This window comes from Paralichthys olivaceus, chromosome 24 (assembly GCF_024713975.1).
Source record: "Paralichthys olivaceus isolate ysfri-2021 chromosome 24, ASM2471397v2, whole genome shotgun sequence".
NCBI lineage: Eukaryota > Metazoa > Chordata > Actinopteri > Pleuronectiformes > Paralichthyidae > Paralichthys > Paralichthys olivaceus.
In genome coordinates this window covers 7,730,185-7,752,244 of record NC_091116.1, presented here as the reverse complement: position 1 = coordinate 7,752,244, position 22,060 = coordinate 7,730,185, and the positions used below count along the sequence as shown (strand labels likewise).

General features: G+C 42.5%; 4 protein-coding genes across 4 annotated transcripts; 2 read left to right on the top strand and 2 right to left on the bottom strand.

Moving 5' to 3' along the window:
* On the top strand, positions 1-2,136 carry arl6ip6 (ADP-ribosylation factor-like 6 interacting protein 6). The gene is made up of 4 exons (XM_020102317.2): positions 1-448; positions 932-985; positions 1,501-1,633; positions 1,716-2,136. Exons 1-4 carry the CDS (start codon positions 262-264, stop codon positions 1,807-1,809), a joined length of 468 nt encoding a protein of 155 aa, XP_019957876.1. The 5' UTR covers positions 1-261; the 3' UTR covers positions 1,810-2,136.
* slc19a2 (solute carrier family 19 member 2) lies at positions 646-8,569 on the bottom strand. The gene is made up of 7 exons (XM_020102315.2): positions 8,297-8,569; positions 6,064-6,624; positions 5,737-5,983; positions 5,243-5,435; positions 4,639-4,780; positions 4,329-4,541; positions 646-2,243 (listed from the first exon to the last, which is right to left on the bottom strand). Exons 1-6 carry the CDS (start codon positions 8,417-8,419, stop codon positions 4,377-4,379), a joined length of 1,431 nt encoding a protein of 476 aa, XP_019957874.2. The 5' UTR covers positions 8,420-8,569; the 3' UTR covers positions 646-2,243; positions 4,329-4,376.
* Positions 8,570-10,829: 2,260 nt separating this feature from the next.
* Positions 10,830-16,719, bottom strand: atg3 (autophagy related 3). Its single transcript, XM_020102255.2, has 12 exons — positions 16,495-16,719; positions 16,216-16,257; positions 16,065-16,114; positions 15,406-15,476; positions 14,898-15,005; positions 14,450-14,502; positions 14,254-14,353; positions 14,129-14,163; positions 13,888-14,040; positions 13,667-13,794; positions 12,965-13,033; positions 10,830-12,819 (listed from the first exon to the last, which is right to left on the bottom strand). The coding sequence occupies exons 1-12, from the start codon at positions 16,564-16,566 to the stop codon at positions 12,738-12,740; spliced, it is 963 nt and encodes a 320-aa protein (XP_019957814.1). The 5' UTR covers positions 16,567-16,719; the 3' UTR covers positions 10,830-12,737.
* cars2 (cysteinyl-tRNA synthetase 2, mitochondrial) lies at positions 16,714-21,984 on the top strand. The gene is made up of 15 exons (XM_069521437.1): positions 16,714-17,178; positions 17,250-17,300; positions 17,414-17,531; positions 17,609-17,680; positions 18,123-18,228; positions 18,325-18,405; positions 18,728-18,857; positions 19,235-19,368; positions 19,568-19,635; positions 19,737-19,803; positions 20,004-20,142; positions 20,335-20,458; positions 20,750-20,848; positions 21,252-21,437; positions 21,525-21,984. Exons 1-15 carry the CDS (start codon positions 16,946-16,948, stop codon positions 21,618-21,620), a joined length of 1,704 nt encoding a protein of 567 aa, XP_069377538.1. The 5' UTR covers positions 16,714-16,945; the 3' UTR covers positions 21,621-21,984.
* Positions 21,985-22,060: the final 76 nt, after the last annotated feature.

The window sequence follows — 22,060 nt, the reverse complement described above, 5'->3', positions numbered from 1 at the left end:
ACATACAGTCTATGGTCTCAACCCCGAACAGTTTAATATTCTGTCTTTGGTTATAGATTTATCTACACATCTCTGTCAGAAACCACACAGCGTCGAACGCTCACAGTGAAAAGTGAATAAATAAATAAAATAGAACTACACAGACGGAACAGCCCGAGGGACATTTCTGTGTGCGGAAGTGCCGCCTGAACATGGGAAGAGGCGAAAGCGTGAAGAGTTCGAGAATCAGGTCTGCGGCGGAACACGGAGGTTTTTAAAGAAATGGATCATCCGGGATCTCCCTCCGCGGGACCCACCGGGAGTGTCGGGTCAGGGGCTGCGGATCCGCCGTTCCTTCACCTTCACGGCCTCAAACGCTGGTCCGTGGTCGCCCTGTCGGCTCTGGGCTCCGCGGCGTGTGTGTCCGCCGTCGGTTGTTTGTGCGCCTTCATCTACCCCATACTGAAAGGTAACGCGTGCACGTACAGGTGTCACGCATATGCGCGTGTTTGTGAGCGTGTGAGCGGAAACTGAAACTTTGTAAAGTAACTTTGTGGAAGTTTGTTTTCGGGGTTCAGAGGAAACTTCCTGGTGAGTCTGGACCCAGTGGCTATTGGGGACCCCAAGCGAACACTGCCATTATGTTAGAAATAATCTCACAGCAAGGAAGGGCTCACTTCTTTATTTTAACTTTTTTTTACTTACAGGAGTTAATAAAAAAAATACATAACCTTCTCATTTTCAAAATGGTACATGTATATCACATTAGCAGACATAAGTTGGCACATTATAAATATATAAAACCTCTTAAATAACTTAAAATAAAAACAATATAAGTAGACTGATAATATGAAATGAAAAAACACACTAACATTGATATTTATCATGTTTAAGATATTATGCTGCTGCTGCTGCTTGTCTCTCTGATACTGACTGAGTGTGACTGTTTCAGAGCTGCGGGCAGGGAGAGTGAGAGGAGAGGATGGGACTGAGGAGAGAATCCTGGGTGAGTATCAGGACGTTTCTTCTCTTTACACAGCGTGTACAGTTACATGAGGTCTCCATATAATCCTCCATCAGTAATAAAGAGCTGAAGTCCAGTCCTTCTACTCACACTTATAACAAAAAGGACTCCAGATTCTATCAAGTTTGACGGTGCTTTCAAGATAAGTGTATTGGTAGTATCAATATCTGCATCAATAAGATAATTATAATATAGTGTAGTACATTTTATGCAAAAATAAACCCTCTATGGAACTAGAATGGCACTTACAGAGCTCTCACCTAACGCCAAACAGTCTCCATATAAAACCACATTCTAATCCACTAAATCCAGATTTTTTATTTGGATCTGCACCAATTTTCACACGCTCATAGATATCAGTCCCACTTTTTCATCAAGAAAAATATAGATAATATAGAAAAGCACCAATAGAATGTTTAGCATTTCAAAAATATAATTAATTATATAAACATCAGTCAAGTATGATTTCTGATAAACAGCAGCATCAATGCGCGCAGGTTTCTGGAGCATCCTTTTGCTGTCAGTATTAGTTGGATGCATCTGCTGTGTCTTCTCGTGGACCATCACCTACCTGGACTCGTACCAGCCAGGCATGGTGTTCCTATCCCCGCTGGCACTGGCCCCCCGCAGGTAACAGTGTGTTTGAACTCACTAGTGAACAGCAGATGATGACATGTTTAAACACTGCCTGCCTTTCTGTGTTTCCTTACAGAGATGTATCTGACCATAGATTCCACATGGGTTATGGTGTTGTTGTCCTCAACGGCATCATGGCCATGCTCACCGTCATCTGGATCCTCACCTGACACAAGCACACACATTTAGATTTATTTCTACATTGATGAATCTATTTCCTGGTATCTATCAGGCTTATATAAGTCCTTCTTCACCTCAAGTTAGTGAGCCCAATGAAGGCCAGTGTGCCGCAATGAGTATGTCTATTTTTTATGTTTGCCGTGCATTAGCCACACAATAAAGGCTTTTTAATTTTTGTGCCTTTATTTTTTTAATCAAAACATGTTCTCACCAACTCCACTAGGTGGCAGTATAAGACAGCTTGTCCATAGAGGGGCTGCAGTATAAAGTTTGAAACGAGTGACACCCTGAAATAAATCTGACATTGATCACTTTGACCTTCACTGTCTCTGAACTTACATCACTTTAGCAGTCTGGAATTGAATTCTTTTTTAAGTCATCATTGTTGTGCCTCTCCCCTTGTGTAGGTGAATACAATGAATACCTATAAAGAACATAAGAAATGTTTATTTGTGATTAGTATTGCATAGACATCAACTTTTTCAAGTATATTTTTGTGTGTGACTGTGTGACCACAACCTATCCAGGAAACACAGAATGAACACATTCAAAAAAACAAAAAACGAGTCTTAACAGTAATGACAAATGTGTTTCCAACCACTTTGAATCAAAGTAACACTATTGTATAAATAAATACTTATATTATATATTTCAGTAGTGTTATATTTCAACTGCATGGATACAGTATTTTCTTGATAGGAAAACACATTTTTAAGTAACATTAAACTAATTTCCAAGCTGTCACTAACATTATCAATTGCAAACTCTCTGCACTTCATATTGTCATTAACTACAAAACAAACAATGTGTTATTTCTACAGCAGGGACCGATATTCATCTGCAAATCTTCTATCAAGATGTTGTATTGACATTAGTTTGACATTAATAAAAAAAAAAAGGCTGGCACAGATCCTTGCTACCAATAAAAAAAAAAAACCAGGAGAACATTTGGCCAGTAGAAAAGAAACACATTATCTGCTCTACACACACACATACTACAAATCAACAGTCACATACTGTAACATAACTTTTCTCCAGGGATAGATTTGGCCATATGTTTATTTCTTCAAAATTCATTCAGTTGATTCGAGGCAGCGATTTGGTCACAGCTTTATTTAAGTTGAGTAAGATCTTTTTCTTGTCAACAAATCCCATGTGTGAGTCAAACCAACAATAAAGGTTTTGTGTGTGTGTGTATCTCAAGCCTGATGTACAATTAATTACTGAATACACACACATAATACACACTGGGTAATCACAAAGATGGAAAACAAACTGTGCTGCTTTGGTTTTTCATGGGATTTGTTAAAAAGAACTGTATCTTCTCATGTTTTGAAAATGTTTCTGAATGTATTTTGAAGAAAGGAAGCAGCTCCAGGTATTTGTGACCTTTCTTAGGCACTTCTTCAAACACAGAAACTCGTCAATCAGCTGTACTGAACATCTCACATCAACAAACCATAAACTGTATTATTGGTCGCCTATGGAACATTCCAAGCTTCATGAGTATTGCTTTCAGCAACAGCACATATTGATAAGCCTGATACAGCTCATCAGTACCAACCAGTATCATTTAGAAAACAATACACAGTCTATAAGTTGACAGGAGAAAATAATAAATAGAAAAATAGAAACATATCTTTTGGCTGGCGTCAGATTTAACAAAGAGCTAGAACTAATAAAGTACGATTCACAACTGTTCTTTAGCTCATCAAGTCTAAGGCATCAGCTTCAATAAGGAAAAGCATAGAAATGGATTCCAGTCCATCTGTAAAGTTGCGTCTCGTGGATCACATTAAATGCGATGAGGTTCGTATGTGAATATACTCACTACACTTTTTCTGTGTGTTTAGACTAAGTGCTATCAAGTGGTTTCTGTCATTAAAGGAGTTAGCAGCAGCAGCCACATCAGACACAAAGAATGTACCACGGTCTGTATATAAAGATGGACGACATGAAGCAAACACATCTCAGGTGCGATTTTGCACATTTGAGGCCAGAGTCTGCTCAGTAGCAATCAAGTGATGGAGCCGTGCGAGACAATTTCAGTTCATCATATAACTACTCAGAACCAAATCTAAATGAGACATGAACACTTGAACATTCATCAGTGTGATAAGAACTAAAATGACAGAAACCATCTTTGGGAAAAATTTCTTTTCGTCTGGTCCATGTCCCATCCACTAACATGGAGGCGATTGGGATGCTTTGGCATCACTTTTTTTGGGGGGGGGGGGCACACCACATCTGGCTAGCATTATTCTGAAGAGTGTGTATACAGCGTGTCGTCCTCTACATACAAGAGTCCAACACATTTCCCATGACAAAAGTATGACAATAATTTGCCTCTGTTGTGCCATTTAGATTGTTCTACGCTCTGACCCCTAGTGGCCACATTTTTTAGTGAGTGTTTAAGAACACAGTGATTAGCTTACAGTCATTACACAGACTTCAAGTTTTAGTCTCTACTTTCTACTACAGTGCAACAGCAGAGTAGACTGACGCTCACCATGTGAGCCCTGCTCTGGTGCTTTAGTGCAGCAGTTTCATTATGGTTTTATCTGCTGGGGCTCTCATCGCTGATGGGAGGAGAGTCTGACTCTTCTGCTCGGCTGTTGGCCATGACGTCCTGCTTGGAGCGTCTCCTGGAGGCAAGTCTGAAAAGCCCAGCGATGAGGAAGACTGTGGAAATGACTGCAAAGTAGCCGCCATAGATGAGGAACTGAGGGAAGGAAACAAGGTAACTATCAGAACCAGAGGTAGAAAAGGTACACACCACAGGTGCCTCCATGTTTTGGGCCGGGCTTCTACTTCCTCACCTGAGTGAAGACATCGAGGCCGAGGCCTGCTGAGTCCACCACCACAAACGTGAGCATCGACTGCAGCAGGAGAGCCATGAAGGTGTTGACTCCAAACACCAGGGCGTAGCGCTGCATGCTGAGACTGGCTGCAATCTGATATCTGAAGGGCCAGAGCACATTGAAACATCATGAGGAAGAGTCTTTTCTTTAAACAGCAGTTTAGAAAAGGACACTGAGAGAAAGCACAGAAGTAAATGTTGGTCGTAGTGAGTGACATCCAAATCCTCCCTCAACCTAATAAACAAGAGGAAAAACTCAGAAAGAAAATATCATGATCCCTCATGATCCTGCAGCCCTGCTTTTTGTCTGAGCTCGTGTTTGTTTTTTGTTGGCGTGGTGATGCAGCTTTCCCACACTTTGTAAACCAAGTCATATTCACAATGGATGAATTTGCTTGTTATTGTGGATCAGAGACCAGAAGTTTTTACATTATAGTGAACAGTTGGTGCAATCAGATGCCGTCTGACAGGAAGTGATAATGTTGTTTTAACGCAGTCTGAGTTTACAGATGTTTGAGTTTCAGATAAATCAAAACCACTTTGTGTGTTTTCTTTGCACTCACGTGGCCACTGTGATGAGCAGCATGTACGTGGCTCTGAACAGGATGTATGAGGCGTAGCACAGCCAGATTTGTCTGAGTGTGTCCATGACAAACACACATGCAGCCATCAGCAGGGAGAGGACGCACAGAACCAGTTCGCCCCACAGAGCCCAGCATATCGGCAGGTAGCCCACCAGCAGAGCTGCCAGAGCCCCTGTAAGAGAGCAGCTGTTAGAGACTGTTCACCCACACATCACTGTAGACACATCTGTATGGAGGACTGACTGCTTGCCAGTTTGAAATCTGGGCTATATACTTGTATCTGTGTACAGATAAATATATCTGTAGTCAATTTCAGGTTTTGCAAAACAATCTTGACTCAATTGAGCCTCAGACAAAGCGAGTTTAGATCAGATTTGTTTCAGTCTAACTTTCATACTCAAAATTTGGATCCATAAAAACACTTTTACAAAGATGTTTTTATCTCATAGAGTGGAAACTGAAAGAGGCCTCACCTAACAGTGTGGACAGTGTCTCCACATAGCCGTTGTAGATTTCATAGTCCTTGGATGGACGAATGTTTTCCCACAGTGGCTGAGCATAGTTGACGACCTGGAAGTAGCCACAAGTGGCCAGAGCCCACCACACTGACCAGGCCAGCAGGGGGCGACACTTGTAGCACTGCAGGAAATCCTTGAACAGCATTTGCAACACCTCCACAAGACCGCTGCTCTGGCTTTCTGCCTCAGAGGAGCTGGATTTCTGCACGGAAAGAGGTGGATGTAAAGATGCATCCCCATCATTACCCTGATTCAACATGAATAAAGCAGTTTGTCACTCACAGTGGAGGCATCATGGCTGTTCAGAGGCACTTTGCTCTCCAAATCCTCCGCCTTCGTCATGAGGAGTGTGCTGCTGCTTGGCTGCCTCTTCTCTGACGTTGCTGAGCTCTTGTGGAAGAACAAGCTCCTCTTGGGCATTGGTAGAAACCAGGGAGCAACAAACGCCACAACGGCCGATGCCAGAGTGACAATGACGAGGTGGAGCAGCTGAGCTTTGGCCACAGAAAGCAGAAGCTGTCCGATCAGAGACCCAGCGGCCGAGCCAAACAGAGCAATGCTGCGGCAGTAGCCCGTCACTCTTTGGTAGTATGCCGGCTCAACCACGCTATAAATGTAAGAGTAGTAGGCCACCTCTGAGGCTGTTGCCAGCCCAAAGAAAAACTCCAGGAGCTGCATGGCCAACAGGCCCTGCGCCTTCAGCAACAGGACGTAGGTCACTACCAGGCTAATGGCCTGCAGGACCAATACAGGTTTATAACAGAGGTAGTCGGTGGCCAGGAACACGGGGAACAGCAACGCCAAGTAGGAATACGTCCATATTGGAAAAATTTCACTGACAACCTGGAGAAAACAGAAGAAGAATAAGTCATTAGAACTCAGGGTCAGAATTCATACAAGTTTATACATTCTTCATGTGATTGTTTAGGCATCTGGAGGAACTTCGGCTACATCCACTCTACTACATTTTCATTTGAAAACACACAAACTCGGCTATGGCTACGCTTGGCGTCCAAACTACTCCAGAGTTTTAGAGCCACAGAAGCAGAGGAGTTTGAAAACACTAAAACCATGCTTTAGTTTCAAAACTGATACGTAGCCAAAATGCTTGTGTTGACAGAGATGGGATTACTTTGAAAGAACTGTCCCCACACTAACATGCAGTAGAATGACTGGAGCCTAAATGTTCTGTTGATCTCTTGTTGAATCGGGGATTTAGCTACAAGCGGCTTGAAGGACCCAGTATCACAGCTGGATGAAAATGAGAAGACCTGCTCAGAGTGTTAAGGAACAGCTAATCTCGACGTCCTGTCTTCAGTTTTTCTCATTCATCAAACAGGAAAGTCATTTATATATGTGCATGATAACATGTCCCTGTGGCAATCTGTAACTGCACTGGGACCGTTTGTCTCCTTCCCTGTATAGAGGATTCAAAGCATATCATTTGAACCAAGTTAAAGCCAAAAGTAAGAGCTCATGTAAAGTAAAGAACAGATACAGTGATTTATCTTCGTAAGGTCATTCAGGGCAAAACCTCTTTTTCAAAGATTTTACCCAGCGTCCTCTATTAAGCTGATTGAGCTTATTATAAAAGGATTAACCAGAAATTCCAATGGATCTGAGCTTTGTGTTCCTGGAGGATTTTTCTAGATTTGTTGGATCTAGCCTCACAAAGTAGACAAAACAAAAGGAATGAGCCATTTTAAAGACATGAAGTCCAAGACAACATAGTGTTTTCTAATTTCTGGCTTCCCTGTGAGTACGTTTGGGTAAAGAAACTTGGACACACAGCAGCACGGAGGCAGCCGACAGACGATGAGGAGTGTGTGTGTGTGTGTGTGTGTGTGTGTGTGTGTGTGTGTGTGTGTGAGATTGCGCTCGAGCTCTGACACAAGCAGCTTTAGATGTGGCGAAACAAGAAACTACAACTACGGCCTCTGTGAACATACATCCTGTCACTGAGCAGGTTGGCAATCTCCCCTTTGATTCCTGAGTGACAGCCAGTAAAGTGTTTTTTAAGAGTGAGGCGGGGGGGTATTCAACTGCAACACTGTGAAGTGCGGCACTCGCTTTACAACGCAGGACTCATCCAGTGCCTGAGTCATTTCTAACCAAATCAGACCCATGGGATTGATATGGCATGGGAAATAAAAATTGAAATAACAGAATGTGGGAAACAGCAGGAAACTAACTTCACACTGAGGAACAAGAATCAAGCTGTTTTAACACTGGTAATTCTTTATAAATGCAATCTGATTGATTGATTTATTGATTGCCCACTAGATGTCACTAAACTCTACACACTGAACATTTTACACACAGGCTCATGTCACATGGGGAGAAAAGCATCTGACATTGAAACTAAACACGTTCGTCTAATTCTCATTTAACTCGTATATGTTAAGTTAAAAAAAAAAAAACACTATTAACTATTCCGCACAACCTGGGGATCATTCTGCCTATGAGGAAACAGGCAGCGTAATTGCGTCACAGGTTCGATGCTAACCACACTGACCTGGCTCTCCGTCAGGTTCTTGTCCGGCCCCATCAGGAAGGCGGTGAGGAAGGGCTCCGACGGCCGCAGGTTGGAGAAGAAGCCGTACGCACATAGCAGGAGAGTCGGGTAGAGAACAGACATGTCGGGTGAACACGACCTCCACACTCACTCATGCTCACACACACACACTGCGACTCATGCACACACACACCGCACACGCACTTGTCTGCTTCTTCTCTGGTGGAGGTGACGGGAGCCTGTAGGCGCACCACCGCCACCTGCTGGTGTGAATATGGAGCAGCCGCTTCGGCAGTGTAGGGGATGCCAATGTTCTCCTTCTACTTCTTCTCCTCATCCTCCTCTTTCCCCTCCTCGTTCTTCTTCTGCTTCATTTTGTTCTTCTTCTCTTCCTTCTTCTTCCTCTCCTCATCCTCCTTCTCGTTCTTCTTCTGCTTCTTTTTGTTCTCCTCCTCGTTCTTCTTCTTCTCCTCCTCGTTCTTCTTCTTCTTCTCCTCGTTCTTCTTCTTTTTAATTCTTCTTCTTCTCCTCCTCGTTCTTCTTTTACTTCTTTTTCTTCTTCTTCTCCTCCTCGTTCTTCTTCTCCTCCTCGTTCTTCTTCTTCTTCTCCTCGTTCTTCTTCTCCTACTCGTTCTTCTTCTGCTTCTTTTTGTTCTTCTTCTACTTCTTTTTCTTCTTCTTCTCCTCCTCGTTCTTCTTTTACATCTTTTTTCTTCTTCTTCCTGTTGAACTCTCCGCAGCACAAACTAACTGCACTCACTGAGTTTCATACCTCGGTGATGGATGCATGGAGGACGCTCCTTTTCAAGAGGCCTCCTGACCCCACGCCTGGGATGTGGCTCTTTGAGGAGCCACTGTTTGACAATGGTTTCCTAGTTACCTCAGTCCTGACATGCACAACGGTGAAGGAAAAGTTCAGGGAGGCAGGAATAGTGAAGCAGGGCCACCTGACCCGGACGACACTTGAGAGGCTGGCGGAGGTGACAGGAATTAGATCCACCAGAGTGCTGCGGAGCCTCGTGGACGAGGTGTGGCAGGCGCTGCCCCAAGCTCTGAAGAACTTCGCCCAAAACAAAAGTCAGGCAGACCAGTGGACCAGAACAAAAGAATCTGTTTTCCCTATCCTGAAGGTGAGTCCTGCAGTGGGGGGGTGGAGAGAAGAGAGCGGCCGACTGCTAACCCTCAGGACTCCAGCACTGGGCACCTCCAACACCTGTGCAGGGAAACTACTGCACCACAGCTGCGTGAAGCTCCTGAACCGTCGCTCTCTCGCAGGAGTCAGGGAGTCCAGGCGGACTGAGGTTTCTGGCTCAGACTATTCCCCTAGTGGCAGCTGGCGGGTCCTGTAGAAACCTCCCGTGGAGAGACGGGTGGCAGACATCCAGTGGAGAATTATACATGGAGCTCCAGCTACAAACAGATACAGAGCTCACCTGGACCCAAGCACTGAGGGGGGGGTGTCCATTCTGTTCACTGCCTGAGACCCTGGAGCACTTAGTGGTGTCCTGTCCCAGGTTAGCGGACATGTTCAAGCAGCTGCAGGAGTGGGTGGGGGGGTTAGGAGAGGTTTTCTCTTTGCCACTTTTTGTGTTTGGACCCAAATACACAGCAAGAAAAAAACCTACCATGGTTTTAATGAATTTTCTTTTTTCTAATGCAAAGGTGGCAACCTGGATTAGTCGTAAAAACAAAATGGCTGGGAGAGGCTGGACGGATCCGCGGCGCCGTGTGAGGGGTTTGGTGGCAGCTCGAGTATTGAACATGCGTATTTTACACTGACTAACAATTTGGAGGGTTTCAGGGCTGTGTGGGGGGTGAGACAGCTCCTGTGCTCACTGGGGGAGAACCAGGCTCTGGTTTGAACTCTTGAGGGTTGGTGTCTGATGTGTGCGTGTATATAATGGTTTTATCCCTTTGCCTTTTCCAAATTTGTTGAGTAATTAAGAACTTTTTCGACAATGTGTCTTAAATAAAGTTATTTAAAAGTCAAAAAGTCTTCTACTTATTTTCCTTCTTCTTCTTCTCCTCCTCGTTTTTCTTCTGCTTCTTTTTCTTCTTCTCCTCCCCGTTCTTCTTCTTCTTCTCTTCCTCTTTCTTCTTCTCCTCCTCCTGGTTCTTCTTCTTCTCTTCCTCTTTCTTCTTCTGCTTCTGTCAACATATTTTTAAATTAAAACAAGTCTGTAAATGAGACATTACAAAACCTTTGTGCAACACTTCAGAATAAAATTTGGAATAAAACTGTAAAGTTAGCTCAGGGTGAAAAAGTAGGTTTCAGAAAACAAGCTTTTAAAGATTCATATTTTTATTGAAATGTAAAAACAGAGAGCGAAGTAAAACAAACGTTTTTTAAATGTTTTCTCTCCAATTGTCTTAAATATTGACCAGTGGAGGAAAGAACAATATTGTTGCCTGTATTCTCGCCTTAATGGCCCAGATGTTTTACTATTTACATATACTTGTGTTTATTTTGAAGGAGACTTAACGAGGAACTAGAGGGGATTTTACATCCAAATGAATAAATGCACAAACAACATTCTGTTTACAATATTTGGGAAACTCTTTATTGATAAATGTGCATTAGTTTAAAATGTTCAAGTGTTACCACGGAGCATGTTAGATCTGGACACTGGAGCAACAGACAGTACAGAGAGAGTATTTTATCCAACCAACAGACGAGGAAATAAAAGCAGGAATCACTGAAGCTCATTAATGTATTTAGTTGAGTAAGAGCTGTCAGAAACATGTCAATATAATGAGCCAAATGCAGATTATAATCCACAATCTGATGAACGACAGGGTTTACAGATGTTCACTGACAAATCTGGTTGTTTTGTGATATTGCAGCACATCTGAGGTCACAGTCTGTACAGACACAGTAGGTGGTGATACATCACACCTGAACAAGCAGGGCTGAAAACATGTCTCACTGATCCCACACAAGCTGCAGAGGTGAGAGAACTGTCCGTCGACACATTCAGAGAATGAAGATTTAAGACAAACTGGCATGAAGAGCGGATGACGATAAATCCTGCAAAGAGCATTAAAATGGAAGCAATAATAATCACTGCAGTAAAGCATGGGAACAATTATCAAGAATCAAGAATCTTTTATCAATGCTGCTGTCAGATTCTACATATATATGTGTGCGTGTGTGTTCTGAATTAACAAAACAATTATCTCAGAATGACTAGAATATCTATAAACTATAAATCTTTTGAATTATCACATCAGGATACTGCCAAACGAAATTCATGGAAAGCCGACAAACATAACAATTCCATTAGCATTATTTAAATACACATATCTCTCAATATCTCTCAAAGTTGGATAAATTAGAGGTTGGATCTCATTAATTCATAAAAACAAGAGCTGTGTTTTGTATGAAAACTTGTCTCAGCATTCTGAAATAATAATTTCGTTAATTCAGAAAAACACAACATTTTTCCCATGTGAATGCAATTACGTGCGTAACCGTCCAAATCCACCGATCTAAAGGATTTGTATCTGATTATTTCTGGTTGTGTGTGTCCTGACCCAAAAGTTTTGCTGTTACAGGATTATTTTTTGGGAAAAAGAGCCACTGTCCACCACCTGCCTAGCAGCAAACAGCAGACAGACACAATTTGAGAGCAGCTGGTGAAACATGGTGGAGCATTTAGCAGCTAAAAGCCAGATAATTCCTTCAGGGTGTGTTGGAGACCAAACAGAGCTAAAAGCAAAGGGAGTCCTGGACTTACATTCATCATTTGGACACAGCAAAGTTAATGCTCTGTGCTTATTGGCTGTGTTAACAGGCAAAAACAAACTCAAGGGACAGACATTTTGGACAACTAGGGCTCATTTGTTTTCTGAAGCAGGGAAGTATAAGTGCGGAATGGGGTGAGTTTTATAATCTTCTCAACAAGAACTTGGTGAGAGGTCACCGTGCAGAGGTCACATTAAACCTGCAGAGAAATATCAGAGGAACATTTCAGCTTTAAGGACACAGCCTTGTCTGGAGTCTTCAAGCAGAGTCAGGATGTTAGTTTCATCTCTATGTGTCTGGTACAGAGATAAGTTTAGGATGTGGTTAGTCTAATCAGCTTTATCACAAGTGGGAAGAACACAGTGTAAACATATCCATATCTGTATGTTAAATAAAAAGATACAATATGAAACTGTTTAGACAAAACACATCTCTGTACTGGACACAAACTGATGGAACGTAAGTTAATTTCCTTCTCTGACTTTTGTTAATGGAAAACAAGCCCGTGTCCCAAAACATCAGACTGTTCCTTTAATGGAAACATGCCTTGAACCGTGTCCTGCACCAACACAAAGTCTCTCAGAGTAACACAAACACTCCCCAAGCTGGCGGCAACCTGAGCAGACCACATATATAATCTCCCATCTTTTCCCATGTACAAGATGTTAAAATAGATGAAGCTGCACACTGAGGAAGCTACATGGTGAAGTGTCTCGTGTAGTCATATTCTATTGTAGGAATGACGGCCTGAACGAATTTGAGGAAAATCAGAAGATACCTGAAAGTCACAGTTAAGAGAAACCCAAAGGAACATGGAGCAAAGTTACAACATCTTCATCATCAGTAAGAAACTAGAATTACAAACATACAAATTCTGTAAGTGGTTGTCTCTATCTTTAAAGGCTATTCGTATGAAAGGATACATGTGCACGCCGAGCTCTCCTCCTCCTTCTGCCACTGTCTCGATGATCTTTTTCATCACTTCAGCGTGTCTGAAAGGAAAACTTTAATCAGCCGAAGGTTCTTCTAAAATAACATTTTTATTGACGCAGTCACTCCATCAAAGAGCTTTGCACTGATAACTACACAACAATCTCTGAGCTTTTCTTCTTGTGTGAATCCCTTATGGAAGTAAAGATACAAAAAGGCTGAGCAATATTTCAGTATTGACACTTTATAGACCAGAGGAATTCTGTTTGTCCCTTAGAAATGGAGGCTGCACCAGTTCAGTTTCAGACTAAATGGTTACTTAAATAGTCAACAATACCCTTTTGAAACCAGATTTAAATTCACTAGATCAAGATTTTTATTTGGATCTGCACCAAGCTCGTAAATATAACTTTACAGTTTTTCTCATCCAATCCACAAATTCTTGTCTTAGAAATCAATACAAATTTACACACAATGTTAAAGAAGGTGACAAAAACAAAATCCTGGATCTAGCCTGATCCGGATCTGCACCAAAATTTGTGTACCTTAAAACAAAAACACAATGCCTTTCCCTTTTCTACTTTCATCTTAAGCATGAGTGGTGCAGTCTTCTCCTGAACACCACGTGTTTGCAGAATACAGAAAACACACTGGATCTACATATAATAATGATGACGCAATCTAAAATTTCTCACCTGCAGGGGTGGACGGAGCACATGGCAGGTGGAGGAAGATTTGGGTGGTTCTCGATAGTGACCGTCTTCTTCACATGATCCTGACTGATATCCTCGTACATCTGTTCTACAGTCAGTGGTTGCCTGTCCTGGGAGACACCGCACCAGCTTGATGAGCAAAATAGTTTCCTGAGTAAGACATTTTAATGCTCGTGCTATCTGAAGTCCCACCACATACGTACTTCATCATATCCAAACAGCCAGAGTCGAGGGGTCTGGTAGTATTTATCATATGTGATGTACAGGTCATATGTTCTAGTCTGAAGGATGTCATCTTCACTCCCAGGTTCTGCTTTGGGTTTTGTTTCTAACATTTTTCTGGTGTCCAGGGTCGCCTGCACATGAGCACATTTTAAAGTATCAGTCGGGCTGATGATCATCGATATAAAATCACAAGACAAATGATGTGCTGCAGAACATCACCTCATCTGTTTCCAACAGGCCGCTTTCCTCATATTCTGAAAAGACAATATGAAGGGCATCATGATTTGCACTGCAACCTGTGTCAGGTTGCTTCTTTACCATGGATATGAGTGAGATATGAATACCTTCCATGTCTGCTGCTTCTCCATCTTCATCTTCATCTTCATCATCATCATCAGCAGCAGCAGCACCGCAGGATGCAGATTTGGCGTTCATATTGGTGTCCTGCAGGAAATCATATTAAAAAGGAGCCATTTGTAGATTTGTGTGAAATAAAAATGTCCAGAATTTATACAAAAACTAAAAATACAGGCATCATACCTTATTATTATCCAGAGAAATCTCTCGTACAGCTTCTGTGGCTCCTAACACACCTGATGAAACATACAGATCAACTTTACAAACTCCTCATCCAAATGAATCATTTACATAAAAATCAGTATCCTGTCTATATCACTGTGTGTGCTGTTTGAAGTCAGAAAATGTGTTATAATGCATTAAGTTTTGCAACCAATAACATTAAATACACAATATGATTAGGGTATATACAGCGTGTGTGCAGGGTATGCATGCCCATCAATTAATGATTCCTGGAATTGATGAGCAAGCGATTTCAGAATTGACAAATATGCAGTTGCTTCACGCTGTTTAACGCAACACATAGAGATCAGCTATAATATTGTGTGAGTTAAAGTCACAGAGCTAGTTGATCCATGTCCCGAATATAATGCAGCAGAGTATGAATACTGACAAAGATATTGAGTCCAACCTGAGTTGTGGTAAGTGTCCACCCATCCTCCGTCTCCATCATCCTCCTCTATGATGGCTTCCAGCTCGTCTGAATACTCCATCTGTTTACAACGCTTGTAACAGGGAACTGCAAGACCGCACACAGAGTGAGCACACAGGGATGAAGAGAGGAACACAAAAAAGCAAAAGTAAAAGGGGACAGCAGGAACAGAAAGTGGTTATGTGGTAACAGTGATTGTTGGCTTGTCAAACTAAATCTGTCTTTGTTTGCAAAATAAATGCACAGAATGGTTAAGGGGAAGAGATTAATCAGTTACGATTATATGCAGCTAATGTAACTGAAATGTCTTGCAAAATCCCAACAATTAAATTATAAAACATAATAATACATACATATAAGCCAAATAAGAAAATATGTGTGTGGCACAATGTAAATAAAATTTAGTAAAACTGATTGTTCAAGAGGAAAGCTGCAGGGAGCGGTTTATGATCACAAATAATAAACAGAGAAACAATCCACCTCTTACCATTGCGTGTCAGGAGGAACTGTTTATCCTGCGGCAAATATGGCTTCACCTTCACCTCTTCTCCTGCAGCCCTAAAGAGAGACGGAATCGGGAACATATTATTATTTCTCCAGCCATAGGTTTGGTGCTCATCATTACCTCTGCCAAGGAGGTTATGTTTTCATCTGCGTTTGTTCATGCGTTAGTTAGCAGAATTACACAAAAAGTACTGAACGGAATACAACAACACATGGTGGAGGGATGCAGTATGGGTCAGGGAAAAACAAATTAAACTTTGTTGTGGATCCATATTACCGATGGTTTATATGGCAATTTCCAACATTTTTTCGATTTGTCAGAGAATCTTGTGTGACTCTTGATGGGAAAATGGGACATATTTAGGGGACTGATATCTATGACAGTTTGTGCAATTTAGAGCTGTTGATTGCATTTAAGGGGAGATATGCATTGGCTTTAAAATGAACCCACTTCCACGTTTAGTTTTACACACAACTGTTTTGGTGTTAGAGGAGCAAAGTTTAGACAATCAGATATTTGAAAGTCATCATCATCATCATCATCATGTGACAACTCTGCCAAACATCAATCATGCTTCCACATCCTATTGGAAGGGGTACAAACCATGTCGAAATCATACTATGCATGAGACGGACACTCACCATTTCCATGTTGGGCAATGGTGGACCAAGTGATCTCCAGCTGCTACAAACTACACACAAACAGAAAATATCACACATGAATCACACTTACAGATGGGCTGAGTGATTTAGAGTATTTATATGGATTAACCCACTGAAAACATGTCCTCACCTCCTCTGGTGTAATGACTCCAGTCTCTTTGAATTTAGATTCCTGTGATGAAAACCAAAACCACATCAGAGGGAAGTTGCACCATTAGCATGTGACTGTCAACAGAAGTTCAGTGTGGCATTGACGGACAGAAGGACCAGTGGATCGACCACTAGCTCTGATCGAATGACAGCAACAAAAACAAACGGTGTGCAGCGTGTTACTGCTGCTGTGGCCATGACATCTCTCACTAGCCACCACCACCTATCAACAAGCTAGCTCCTGCAGGGTGGAGTTTACCTTCAGCACAGGAGTGAGGAACTCCGCCACTCCCAGCGCGGTGCCTTTCACCGTGTTGATGACGTTCTGCATCTTCCACAGCCTCCCGTGCACTCACCGTGTTCTTCTTCTCAAAACAATAACCTTACAGTGTCGCTGACTTACTCTGCCATGGCTGCTCACGAGCAGTGTGTGCCCGTAGAAGCAAATCACATGATACGCGTGAACACTTCCGGCATCAGACTCTCGCGGGAAGTGCGGAGGTGACGCATGACAGCAGAGTAATAGTAAATATCTCTGAGTAATGGATGTTGAATATGTTGATTAAAAAGTATTTAGCTTAAGCTTAAATTTAAACTTACTCCCTGTATCGTTTGCCAACGCTGCACAGCAGCTAAGCTAGGGCTAAGCTAGGCTAGGCTAGGCTAAGCTAAGGGTGTTCGTGCCGCTTCGTCCCCAGCCAGGTGTCACTATGTGGGGGCACCCGGTGCGGTCGGTGCTGCTGGAGGCGAGGCTCCTCCGCCGGGCGGTGCTGAGCGGAGCCCGGGCAGCGGGCACCGTCGCGGGACCACACACGCCCCGCTGCGGTGTTTCTGGGAAGAAGTGGATTCAACCCAGCGGGTTTGACACCGGCGTGAAGGCTTTCAACAGCCTGACCAAACAGAAAGAGCCGCTGGTTGTGGCTGCAGAGGGAGTAGCTACCTGGTATGAAACATCCACATGTGATTCATTTGACACTCAGAGAGATCCAGACTGCCTGACACTGTTGTTCTCAGGTACAGCTGTGGACCCACCGTGTACGACCATGCCCACCTGGGTCATGCCTGGTAAACATTCACACTTCCAAGTCTCTTTTGTACGAGATCAATTCAGTAAATGTCTTAAATGTGAATAGTGTGTGTGTGTGTGTGTGTGTGTGTGTGTGTGTGTGCTGTCACAGCTCGTATGTCAGGTTCGACATCCTGCAGAGGGTCTTGTCCAGGGTCTTCGGGATCACTGTCATCCATGCCATGGTGATCACTGACATCGATGACAAAATCATCAGAAGAGGTCTGGAGGTAAGATCACAGCATCGGTTCTTATGATTTCTGATGTTCAAAGTTTGTTCATTCTGGAAAAATCTTTGTCTGGATAGGAAAATGTATCTCCAACCATCATCGCCAGAATGTATGAGGAGGAATTCAAGAGGGATATGCTGTCCTTAAAGGTTTGTCATAATTATTTATTTTATTTATTTAGCATGTCAAAACTTCACTCTGCAACATGGCAAAAACACAACATACTACTTAAATGAAATAGTAATTAATCAGAACATGTGATAGTGGAAGTACAGAGTTATGGAATAATAAAGGAACTTATCATGGTCAGGTCACGATACTCCTGATAAAAACAAATATGGATATTATAGATGCATTACCTCTCTTGTCACAGTCTGTTCATACTGTATTCACATGTATACTACAGTGTATTACAGTGTATTAAAGGACAGACATGGAAATTCATACTCTGAGATTTTAATTTGGGTTCTTACTTGAATCCTTCCTGTGTGTGACGTGTCTTCAAAGTGTTGTACGTTCTTCCTGCACCTCTCGTGTCCTGAAGTCATTTTGGATATTCATGTGTCTTTGTATTCTGTTGTTGTTTTTGAGGTGATTCCTCCTGCAGTGTATTTAAGAGTCACTGACAATGTGCATCATATTATCAAATTCATCGAAGGGATCATCAAGAATGGACACGCCTATGCCACAAAAGGAGGTGAATAATAAGTGACTTGTCTGTTCACTGATACATTTAATGGCTGCCATCTCCACAGCACCTGAGTGACCATTTGTTGAACTGCTTTGGTTGCAGGTGATGTGTACTTTGACATTCAGTCCATTGGGGATCGTTACGGCAAGTTCGTGGGAGCTGTAGATTCTCAGGGAGAACCTGGTAAGTGTAGTGTCAGTCATTTTGCTACAGTGTATTATAGGACACACATGTCACTCTGGAAGTTCATACTCTTCAAGTATTTGAAGGAGAGATAATATACTTGTATTCAGGTTTGAGATTTTACTTGAAAAAGTTCACATCCACTAATGTTTGGAAAAGGCATCACCGTGGACTTTTGACGAAAATGTTTCTTTAACTCTTCACTGTCAGATTTCTGCCAATTTCTCTGACTCTGTGATTACTGCCACTGCTTGTTCTGCGTGAGTTCATTGTATGAGCGTACACATTTTACTAATGGACAACAAACTGTGTGGTTCTCCAGGCAGCTCAAACAAACGAGACTCGAGGGATTTCGCTCTGTGGAAGCAGTCCAAACCTCAGGAACCGTACTGGGAATCTCCGTGGGGCAGAGGGAGGCCTGGCTGGCATATTGAATGCTCCACCATCTCTAGGTTTGGATCCATAATAACCTGTCTGCTTTGTTTAACACTTAATGCTACATGTCTGCCCTCAGGTTCCACGTCCTCAATGCATAGAAGATGAGGCCCATTTGGTGCTGAAGGATTTCAGAAAAATAATATGCAGTTATACTGTTAGTGCTTGTGCATGAGTGTGGTCTTTAAGTGCAGGATTGATTGATTTTCATGTTCCAAATTTTGCTCTTGCTTTCACTCAAAACCCTGCACTCACACTGAAATTGCCCGTGCTTGTGCTTAGATTTTTGTTTAAGCAACTTACTGATAATTTACATTTTCCTGAGTCATAATGACATTAACATGCTGCTCAGTCCAGTGAGTTAACTGTGTGGTTGTGTCTGTGCTGGTTGTAGCTGTGTGTTCGGGAGTCAGCTGGACATCCACTCTGGAGGCATTGACCTGGCCTTCCCTCACCATGAGAACGAGGTTGCTCAGAGTGAAGCCTATCACCAGTGTGGTCAGTGGGCAAACTACTTCCTCCACTCAGGTAAGTCTACATTGATTCTGAACACTGATCATATCCCCTGAATATCATGAGTTGAATCTATAGCTTCTGGCAATCAGATTCTCCGCTACTTTCATTTCTGAGTTTCCGATCCCTGTATACGGTTTTGACAGGATTTCCAAGCTCTGTTTTTGTCTGTATGTTTCTGTTATTGAAAAAAGTTTGCCCAATTTGTTTTTAGGACACTTACACCTCAAAGGCAGTACTGAGAAAATGTCCAAATCTTTAAAGAACTACATCACCATCAAGGTACGGTCATTGTGAATCACTCATTTCTTTACCTGGTAACTGTTGTGAGAATAAGCACCTGCATTGAAAATAACTGTCCTGTCTGGTTTGTCCTCCATCAGGATTTCCTGCAGTCGTACTCTGCAAATGAATTCAGGATGTTTTGTCTTTTGACAAATTACAGATCAGGTAAGAAAAAATCATTTTAGATGTATACTATTTGACCTTTACCTTTTAGATATTGAAAGTGAAGGAGAGACAGGAAACAGGGAGAGCATAGGGAAATGAGATGGTTTAGCCGAGACCCGTTAAGACTTGTCTCACACATGAACTGCAGTTAAGTCCTCAGTAGTGAACAGTGGAATGCTCACGATTTCCTGTCTCCTCAGGTATCGACTACAGTGACAACAACATGTCAGAGGCTCGGGCGTCTTTGGGAACCATCTCCACCTTCTTCCATGATGCTCAGGCCTACATGAGGGGTCAGCTGCAGTGTTCACCTGTACAAGAAGCTACTCTCTGGGAGAGGTAGTAGCTTTCTCCTCACTCTGGATCTTTTCAGACCTAAACAGAACATCCATCCTGAGAGATCCAATCACAAGCAGACAGCATTAAGTTCATCTGTTCACACCTTTGACCTGTGTCCTGAATGTGTCTCCTGTGATCACTTGTGATGAATGATATGTATTCCATATACTTATTAACAACTTGTTTCTTCAGGTTGGCTGAGACTAAATCCAGTGTGGTGAAAGCTTTGGCAGACGACTTTGACACCCAGAGAGCCATCGGAGCTGTGATGAGTCTGGTTCATCATGGAAACCGCCAGCTGCAGCCTGTATCTACGGTAAAGTAACTGTCTCACTGCACACGTGACTCTCCTGGGATTACATAAAAGAGACTAAAGGTTACAGTTCTGCTGATTGTGCAGGCAAGTCAGAGTCTCTCACCAGTATATGTGAATATTATGATTTGGCTTTATATATATTATGTGCAATATATTCACTGTACATATTCCATCACATAATATGTCTTTTCACTTTATATATAAGTTTAATTCAGACGGTCTGTGGCAACATGCATAGGCTATTTAAAAGTACTAAAGCAACGATAACAAAGTGTTTGCGTGTGTGCTCAGGCCGACGGAGTGGCACGGAGCCCTGCAGTATTCGGAGCGATGGTGAGCTACATGAGAGAGGTGTTGGACATGTTCGGGATCGATCTGCTGAACAGTCAGGTCAGAACATGTGGATAAAATATACAGACGTGCAGATTTTGCGATTCTCATCTGGCAGGAAGATGGTGTATGTGTACACATGACAAAGACACACTCACTGAGCAGGTTATTAGGAACACTACACTAACACTGGGTATCCATCCGTTGTCTGAACTCCCTCTGAACTCCTCACACTTTCTCTAAGGCTATCTCTAAGATCTTAAGATCTCTGGGGGCCACCAAAATGAACTGATGTTCATGAAACCAGTTTGGAATCATCACGTTCCTAATAAAGTGCTCAGTGAGTGTATATTAGGCTTAGGATACACACACAGCACTTGTTAGTGGGACATCTTTTTGGTTGACAATAACACAAATTCAGATGATCACCAGACACTTCTTCTTTCTGCCATCATGGCCGCAGGCTGTGGGGGGTAGCTCTGGGAATCTGCAGGGCATCGTGGAGCAGCTCACTCATTTCCGGAGTGAAGTCAGAGCGGTTGCACTCGCTCATCGGAACGATCCGACCACAGCATCCCTCAGAAACCCTCTCCTTAAAGCCTGTGACACCATCAGAAATGACCTGGCGCCGTTGGGTGTTTTGATAAAGGTGTGCTGCAGTGGCTCTGATCCAAATGAAAACTTAGCATCTCCCTCCACGTTTACTGTGAGACTGATGTGTGTTTCTTGTTCTCAGGATAGAGGAGCCACCTCCACGTGGGAGATAACTGAGGGAAAACAGAGACAAAGTGGACTGAGAGTCCAAGATAAAGAACAGGAGACGTCCAGCTGAAGTCGGCCTCTGGCTCAGACCAACTTGGAGGACTTTAAATTAATTGTTTCATCATTAGAAGGTGTAATAAATTTAACTGCAAATACCACAGTTTGGTTTATATGATGAAAGCTGACGTGATTACACAAGGTAAAGGCTGATCTAAGAAAACTCTTCTACATGGACATGAGGATGAGACTGTTGTCTCCTCTAAACACAGTTATATAAGTGTGTATGAATTAACTTCAGAGAGCAAGTGACCAGAGACCAAACAGGAAGTGAACAAAAAGATAAGTGAAGATATAAAGATAATCCTGATTTTAAACTGTCTTTCTTGTAATATTCAATTCAATCAATGCAAATAAAAGTAAAAGGTCACTTTTAATTAACGGTGCAAATGTTTTGACGCGTGTGAAAAGCAGTGATGGAGCAGCGCACTCTGAACACAGGATCCTGTAGGA

What these genes read in the sequence shown, in the direction of transcription:
- atg3 (XM_020102255.2), bottom strand. Translation starts at nt 16,566, where the DNA reads ATGCAGAACGTCATCAACACGGTGAAAGGCACCGCGCTGGGAGTGGCG. An exon ending in GTTCCTCCTGACACGCAATG is followed by an intron (nt 15,006 to 15,405) that starts GTAAGAGGTGGA and finishes GCGGTCTTGCAG; the next exon opens with TTCCCTGTTACAAGCGTTGT. An exon ending in GGACACTTACCACAACTCAG is followed by an intron (nt 14,503 to 14,897) that starts GTTGGACTCAAT and finishes ATGTTTCATCAG; the next exon opens with GTGTGTTAGGAGCCACAGAA.
- slc19a2 (XM_020102315.2), bottom strand. Translation starts at nt 8,419, where the DNA reads ATGTCTGTTCTCTACCCGACTCTCCTGCTATGTGCGTACGGCTTCTTC. An exon ending in ACAGCCATGATGCCTCCACT is followed by an intron (nt 5,984 to 6,063) that starts GTGAGTGACAAA and finishes CTTTCCGTGCAG; the next exon opens with AAATCCAGCTCCTCTGAGGC. An exon ending in GACACTGTCCACACTGTTAG is followed by an intron (nt 5,436 to 5,736) that starts GTGAGGCCTCTT and finishes GCTCTCTTACAG; the next exon opens with GGGCTCTGGCAGCTCTGCTG.
- arl6ip6 (XM_020102317.2), top strand. Translation starts at nt 262, where the DNA reads ATGGATCATCCGGGATCTCCCTCCGCGGGACCCACCGGGAGTGTCGGG. An exon ending in GACTGAGGAGAGAATCCTGG is followed by an intron (nt 986 to 1,500) that starts GTGAGTATCAGG and finishes CAATGCGCGCAG; the next exon opens with GTTTCTGGAGCATCCTTTTG. An exon ending in CTGGCACTGGCCCCCCGCAG is followed by an intron (nt 1,634 to 1,715) that starts GTAACAGTGTGT and finishes GTTTCCTTACAG; the next exon opens with AGATGTATCTGACCATAGAT.
- cars2 (XM_069521437.1), top strand. Translation starts at nt 16,946, where the DNA reads ATGTGGGGGCACCCGGTGCGGTCGGTGCTGCTGGAGGCGAGGCTCCTC. An exon ending in CGCCTATGCCACAAAAGGAG is followed by an intron (nt 18,229 to 18,324) that starts GTGAATAATAAG and finishes CTTTGGTTGCAG; the next exon opens with GTGATGTGTACTTTGACATT. An exon ending in GAATGCTCCACCATCTCTAG is followed by an intron (nt 18,858 to 19,234) that starts GTTTGGATCCAT and finishes TGCTGGTTGTAG; the next exon opens with CTGTGTGTTCGGGAGTCAGC.